The sequence below is a fragment of the Mastomys coucha genome, chromosome X (assembly GCF_008632895.1).
Source record: "Mastomys coucha isolate ucsf_1 chromosome X, UCSF_Mcou_1, whole genome shotgun sequence".
NCBI classification, from domain to species: Eukaryota; Metazoa; Chordata; class Mammalia; order Rodentia; family Muridae; genus Mastomys; species Mastomys coucha.
This window is the reverse complement of record NC_045030.1, coordinates 101855511-101863519: the sequence shown is the minus strand read 5'-3', so window position 1 is coordinate 101863519 and position 8009 is coordinate 101855511. Positions and strand designations below refer to the sequence as shown.

The 8009-nt window shown below is 38.6% G+C and overlaps 1 protein-coding gene across 1 annotated transcript in view; it reads right to left on the bottom strand.

The window, feature by feature from the left end:
- Positions 1-8009, bottom strand: part of Taf1 (TATA-box binding protein associated factor 1) — a 61820-nt gene that overhangs the window by 38774 nt on the left and 15037 nt on the right. The window contains 9 exon segments of the mRNA XM_031369008.1: positions 694-903; positions 1238-1379; positions 1521-1721; positions 4401-4505; positions 4965-5138; positions 5657-5830; positions 5926-6033; positions 6127-6254; positions 7653-7829. Of these exon segments, the coding sequence (XP_031224868.1) occupies positions 694-903; positions 1238-1379; positions 1521-1721; positions 4401-4505; positions 4965-5138; positions 5657-5830; positions 5926-6033; positions 6127-6254; positions 7653-7829 (1419 nt within the window).

The window sequence follows — 8009 nt, the reverse complement described above, 5'->3', positions numbered from 1 at the left end:
CCTGGTCTACAGAGTGAGTTCTAGGACAGCCAAGGCTATACAGAAAAACCCTGTCTCAAAAAACAAAAAAGAAAGAAAGAAAGAAAATGGCCCCCATCGGCTCACACGGAGTGGCACTATTGGGACATGGGGCCTTATTAGAGAAGGTGTGGCCTTGTTGGAGAAAATGTGTCAGTGGGGGTGGGCTTTGAAGTCTCAAATGCTGAAGCCAACCCCAGTGTCACTCTGTCTTCCTGTTGTCAGCCAATCTGGATGTAGAACTTCAAACTACCTCTTTAGCACCTGCATGCTACCATGCTTTCTGCCATGGTGATAATGGACTAAACCTCTGAACTGTTAAGCCAGCCCCAGTTACATGTTGTCCTTTCTAAGTGTTTCCATGGTTATGGTGTCTCTGCACAGCAACAGAAGTCCTAACTAAGACAGCCTTATATGCTGTGCATCTATAAACCATACTTCCAGCTATTATCTCTGCCTACCTAGGAATCTGGAAAATTCTTTTCCTGCTTGTTTTACAAAACAGTTACCACTCAAATGTGATATCATTTTTAAAGGAAGGCAATATGATTTAAGTTCCTCACTGAGCCTCACATTGCCATCTAGCTACACTGTAGGTTTCCTTAGAATCCATATACACACACGACGTACCTCATACCATTTAAACTGTTGAATAACTGGTACTAATCTAGTAACGATGATCTCTACAGTATTCTCTCCTATCTTTCTGAAAAGAAATATAGGCATAAGCAGTGTCTAACAAGAGGAGGCTCACCTTTAGTCTCTGTTCTGCAGCTATCATGCTATAATAAGCACAGCACTGTTCTGGAGAAACCATAGCTCTGATCTCCTCTTCCGTTGGTAAACGAAAATCAGACTTCAGCACCCACCAGTTTGAATCCATGCCTGGAAAAGATTCAGGGAAAACTGTTCTAAATTCTAAAACCCAAAAGTAACAGTATAGTTAACTGACACTAAACCATGAAATACCCTAGCTATGACTAGTCAACAAAACCCTTGCTGTCAGGTTTCTTACATCTTATGTAAGACATGCAAATACTCACTTGGACTATACTAGCAACCAATTATCATCAAATTATCAAAGTTTCTAGTTACAAGGTTTGGTTCCTTTTGACAGCCATCAATTTCTACTCTATTAGCTATGATTTCTTTTAACTGAATGTCATAATTCTTTAGGAGTATAAGAGCATCAGAGAAGACAAGAAGTCACACTGATGACCTGTCCGTTTGAAGTCGGCACAGAGCTTTAGCCTCTTCCGGATGCTGCTTTCCGAATGTGAAGGAAAGGCTTTCTTTATATCTTCCATCCGTATCCTCCGTGGCCTATCTTTACTCTTCCAAAAGAGCCGGTAAATAAAAACCTGTCCAATAAGCCAAAATACACTTTATTATAAAAAGGATAAAAGCCCTTAGCAGGGTGCCTTCTCCAAGTAAGCTCAGATGTGTTTTTATCGTTCTATTAGCATGTGCATCTCAGCCCAACTTCCGTACTCCCACCTTACCTGAAGAAAGTCTCGGATGTGTGTATTGGCCCTTTTGGAGTTAGGACCAGGAACTTCAAACAAGGGACACTGCTGCCCCACAACAAAAATATCTACTAATTCTCGAATATAGTAACCCTGCCTTGTTCGAATGATCAGGAAGTCAGACTCTGGCATCTTATGAAGATAAATTGGAGCACGAAAAAGGTTGTTCTCAAATGCCTAATGAAAGTAAACCACAAAAATTATTTACAGAGAATTCCTAGAAAATTCAGCCAACTATTAAAAAAGGAAAAAAGCTTAATTTGATCTATATTCATTAGTTCTAAAGTCTATATAATAAGATGAACAAAATATGGAATATCAAATAAGACTTTTTTTTTTTAGCTTTTTTTACCCACTGTCTTTTAGAACCTAACAGACAAAAAGGAAGAAAAACTTTAAAAACAGAGCCAGGAGTAGCAGTGCATGCTTCTAATTCCAGCATTCAAGAGGCTAAGGCAGAAGGATTAAGGCCATCCTGGGCTACATAGTAGTTCTACGCCGCCTGAGCTATGGATATTTAAAATGCCTATACTTCATAGGACTGATATGAAAAGCTTTATAAATACAATAATATATTCCTAACCTACACTTTCAAACACAAAATAATTTAGGGGGATACGGTCTCACAGAAGTCCAGGGAGGCAACTCTCCTGTATCACTTAGACAGTTGAATACTAGAGATTATAGGCATGCTACCACTATTACCTGGCTTCAGAATATTTTTTATAAATTAATTAAAAATAAAACAAAAACAATGAAGCAAAACATGCTAAGTGGACAGAATAAACAAAAACACAGAGGAGCAGTTGAACATAAGTGTTTGAGATAGAAGCAGAAGCTAGATAGGGATCAACTATTATAAGCTTTGAATCTAAAGAAAAGTATCCACCACCACCAAAAAGTCCTAAGAGAGGTAGAGAGATGGCTAAGTAGTTAAAAGCACTTACTGCTCTATTCTAAGGCCTAGAGTTCTGATCTCAGCACCCACATCTGACAGCTAACAAATACCCTTAACTTCAGAGAAAGAATCAGACACATCCTCTTCTGCCTCTACAAGTGAACTCACATGTGTGTACTTTTTTGTTGTTTTGTTATTAAGACAGGAGTTCTCAGTGTTGATAGACCTGGAACTCTCAAATTTTAGACTAGGCTGGCCTTGAATTCACAGATCTACCTGCCTCTGCCTCCTAAATCCTAGGATTAAACACATGAGCCACCACTGCCCAGCTTAAAATAAATTGTTTAAAAATCCTAATAATGGATGTTGGAGAAATTGCTCAGGGGTTAAGAGCACTCACTGCTCTTCCAGAGGTCCTGAGTTCAATTCCCAGCAACCACATGGTGGCTCACAACCATCTATAATGGGATCTGATGCCCTCTTCCGGTATGTCTGAAGAAAGCTACAGTGTACTTATATATAATAAATAAATAATTCTTTAAAAAAAAGTGGGTTGCAAAAAAATGTATGCCTACACTTTACTCTGGCAAGACTATAACATTCAAGTATAGTTCAGTATTCATGATGGCCACAATAAATTATAATAAAATATGACCCCACAGACAGTGGGAGATGAACAATGAGCTTTGGTCTGGTGAGCACTCTACTCCTGAGCTGCATCTCTAGTCCCTCAAACATACTAATTTCACTTGAAGAACTTAAAACACTCATAACCTACATTAATTCTAGGGAGACTTCCTGGTGTGTTTTTGATTTTTCATTTTTGAGACATGGTCTTGCTCTACAGCCAAGGCTCACCTCAAACTTGTGACCTTCCTGCCTATGCCTTCCTAGTACTGAGATTATAAGCAGGCATCACCAACAGCACCTCTGGCTGTCCTGGAACTCACTCTGTAAACCAGGCTGGACTCGAACTCACAGAGATCCATCTGCCTTTGTCTCCCTAGAGTTAAAGGAGACCATCACCACCCCTGCCCCCAACCAGTGTGTATTTTCAAAAACCATTGCATAGTAGCTCATGCTCATATTTGCAATCCCAGCATTCATAAGGCTGAGGATTGCCCCAAAGTTTGAGGCCAGTCTGAGGCCAATCTAGGCTAAACAATAAGTTTCAGGCCAGCCTGTGATAGAGTAAGATCCTAGCTCAAAACACATGCACGCACATGTCACAATCAAACAATAAACAACCCCACTCTTCTATAGTTAGGCTAATGATGTAAAAATAACACAGAGAATTATTTTCAAGGAAAGTATCTTTCCTTAAATTTTAAGTTATACTAATCTTTGTGTTTTTCTGGTTTTTTTTTTTTAACAGTCTCCTATTAAGCAAACTGGATGGGAACTTGCTACAATAGCTAAGGGTAACTTTGAACTCCAGATCCTCCTGCCCTCCATAGCCAGTGGATTATACTAAGCTTTTATTTTTAATTCTTCTTTTTTATCTTTTAAAATATGTATGAGTGTTTTGCCTTTATCTATGTCTGTGCACCACATGGATAAAGTGCTCAAGGATACTAGAAAAGGGTTCAGATCCCCTGAAACTAGAGTTATAGATGTTTGTGAGCTGTCATGTAGGTGTTGAGAAATCAAATTCAATCCTCTAGAAGAACAGCCAATGTTCTTAGCTGCTGAGCCATCTCTCAAGACCCTTCCTCTTTTGAGATACAATCCTGGCTGACCTGGAACTCAATATGTAGATCAAACTGGTCTCAAATTCTGCCCCCCAAGTACTGAGATTAATGGTGTGTACCACCACACCCACAATTATTCCCAGTGGATTATACTACCTTATACCTAATACATGAACATCTCAATCAACCAAAATTCTTTCTAGGCAAACTTGCTTCTTATCTGTCAATTTCCTTAGAAGAGAATAAAGACAGGAAAGAACTCTTTACCTGCAGCAACTGGCCAGGATGAAGAGAACCCAGGAAAGGTGATGTATGGCAATAAACAGTTTCTCCATATTTGCAATCTGGGGCTCCAGGATCTTTTCCAGGTTTCTAGACGAAACATAGCAAGTTCAGACTCACAGAATAAAACCAATAAACATACACGTAAACTTCCATAAGCATAGCATTTGCTATTAACAAGAGATACCACTCCTTTCTCCCAAGAAATGTATATGGTAAAATACATGTTCACAGATTATTACTACATATCTAATTAGAGTTATAGTGATAACAAAATTTTCAGGGCCTGGAGAAATGGCTCCATGGTTAAGAACATTTGTTGTTTTTTTCAGAGGGCCCAGGTTTTGTTCTCAGCACTCATATGGTGGCTTACAACCATCCATACTTCCAGTTCCAGGAGATCTGACACACTCTTCTGGCCTCCTCAGACACATGTATGTGGCATGCATATATACATACATGCAGCAAAACATTCATACACATAAAATAAATATTTAAAAAAATATACACATACAAAAAACCATAAAAATTATTTTAGTATAGTCTCACCCGTTTATAGTAATTTTTTATCTTGGTTGCCATGCCAACTTGCATCATTAATGGTCCATTTTCTTCACTGTATTCAGCAAGAATAAGGTCTCCATCTTTGCCTGTGAGGTCCTGAGGTGTACGCATAAAAAACATCTCTCCTCCACCAGAGGCTTGCCTCTCTTGTTCTCTCATCTGTCCAAAATGAAGACAATACAGCCTATTCCCAACAGGAAGATAAACTACACACGTACTGATATCATCCAATCCGAGACAATACCCAAACTTTTTTACATGTTATTTTTTTCAATTTCATTGCAAAAACTTTCAAATACACCTCTAAAATTGAAAGAAAAGTATTCTGAACATCTATTCTCTCACTATTTAAGCATTTTCCCTATTTAATCTGTAAATTTTCTATGGATTTTAATAAACCAGTTTTGAAAACTGCAATATTTTAGTCTTTAGGTATATTTATATAAATCTTCTAGAGGCTAGGGATTTAGCTCAGTGGTTAAGCACTTGCCTAGCAAGCTCAAGGCCCGGAGTTCAATCCTGGGCTCCTAAAAAAAAAAAATCTTCTAAGAATAGAACATACTTCTGAAAAACCAAAACAAAATTATCACATCTGAGAAAATAAATAATCCCTAATATAATCTATTGTACCCCAGTTATCTTATAGAACTTTTTTTCTAATGAAGATTCACTTATACCTTTGCCTTCTTTTTGATGTGCTTCAGCAAAGGCTGAACTGAGTGTGGACCTGGCTGAGACAGTGCCCCAAAGGAATACTTTTTTAGAGGTGGGCGATGGAACTGCCGGAGTTTGATGGGTCCCATGTGGGTAGGAAAGAAGGGCTGCCGTAATTCTACAGCTGGAATTGAGTGCTAAACAGGAAACAGAAGAGTTAAAAGTAAATACTAACTCCTTCCCAGGAAATCTTTACCCATACCCTCTGTCAAAACAAAGCAGCTATTTGTACCTGGATAATATTCCCTCCGAAAGTACCTCGAAGCCCCTGTTGCTTGGGATAGTAATACTCATCATTCGAGAGATTCCATGGATCTTTCACTTCTGGCTGAGACATGTTCTAATGATAGATCAAATAAGTATTGGTCAGACTACCCTTTTCTAATACCTTTCTTTGTTTTTCTAAATATCCAGTCCATTTCTTTTCACAAACCTGCTGTGGCTCTTCCTTGATGACTCCTGTTTTTCCTAAGAGAATTCGACTCTTCTTCAGAGATGATTCTTTCTTACTCTCCTTAGAAGGAGAATTAGAGGTAGCTTCTTCCTTCTCATCAGGGATCTCTGAGGACAGAACAAGAAATGACTTCGGAATTGCTATCCTTAAATGCTCAATTTCGTTCTTTCGTCCTCTTTCCTCCTCCTCTTCTTCCCTTTCCCCTACCCTCTTTCCCACCCCTCCATGCAACACTAAGGATTGAAACTAAAGTATTGCACAGGCCAGGTAAGGAGTCTACCACTGAGCTACATCTCAGCCCTCTGACCTCTTTTTGCATTATCTTTAGATACAACATCACTAAATTGCTAAAGCTTTCTTAGAACACAATCTGTACCTAGACAGGCCTTGAACTTAGTCTTCTTGCTTTGGCCTCCTGAGTAGCTAGGATCCATGCTACCAGGTCCAGCTAAAATTCACCTTTCCATTGATAATTTTGGAGTGTCTAAATAGATCTCTCACTCCACTTCCAGATTGCTTTTAGTTGGTACTATATCTAGACTACATCTGATATCTTTTATTTGTTGGTTTCTAGAGTTCCTTGGTTTTATTCATCCTGGCCATTTACTGCAGGTAAAGAGTTCTTTCCTGTCTTTATTCTCTTCTAAGGAAACTGACAGATAAGAAGCAAGTTTGCCCAGAAAGGAACAATTTTGGTTGATTGAGATGTTCATGTATTAGGTATAAGGTAGTATAATCCACTGGGAGTAATTGTGGGTTTGGTGATACACACCAATTTTTTTGTATGTTTTTGGTTTTTCGAGACAGGGTTTCTCTGTATAGCCCTGGCTGTCCTGGAATTCATTCTGTAGACCAGGCCTGCCCCTGCCTCCCAAGTGCTGGGACTAAAGGCATTGCCACCACTGCCCGGCAGTGGTACACATCATTAATCTCAGTACTTGGGGGGGGCAGAATTTGAGACCAGCTTGATTTACATATTGAGTTCCAGGTCATCCAGGACTATGTACTAGGACCCTATCTCAAAAAGAGGAAGGGTCTGGAGACATGGCTCAGTGGCTAAGAACATTGGGGCTATTTTAAGTGTTTACCACCACTGCCCAAGCCATTTCTAATGATGTCTTGAAGATACAATTTTAAACATTCCTACATGAGTTTTTCCTAAACAATAGTCAAACACCCAAAACTGGCAGCTACAACAATGCTTTTAAAAAAGCATCACCTAAAAGTTTCTAGTTTTTGCCTTCTCTAACATTTTTATATCCTCTTACCCTTTGCCATTAATAAAATATCAAAGGAGCTGGAGAGATGGCTCAGTAGATAAAAGCACTGACTGTTCTTCCAAAGGTCCTGAGTTCAAATCCCAGCAACCACATGGTGGCTCACAACCATCTGTAATGAGACACACTCTTCTGGTGTGTCTGAAGTGTACTTACATATAATAATAAATAAATCTTTAAAAAAAAAGATATCAAAATAAAGAACAATGGCTTCTGCCATCAACATACCCAAAATCAAATTCTCATCATTAGGATCAAGTGTCAAAACAGGAGGCTCCAAAATTCTAGGCATGTTCTGAGCATCCCAAATGATATTGTCCTCCCAACGTCCATATACCAGATCTTCATTATCAATGGGGAAAATGGAGTACCAAGGTTTATCATCATCCAATGTAGCTGTAAAACCTAACCAAAGAAAACAGTAACAAACAAAACATTAATTCTCCTTTCAGTTATGATCCTAGCAAACAAAAAAAAAAAAAAAAAAAAAAAAAAGAAAAAAGAAAACATTAGTGCAGGTACTCATATAACTATCTAAACAAAACCTACTAGATATCACATATATCTCATTTTGACAGAAACTAT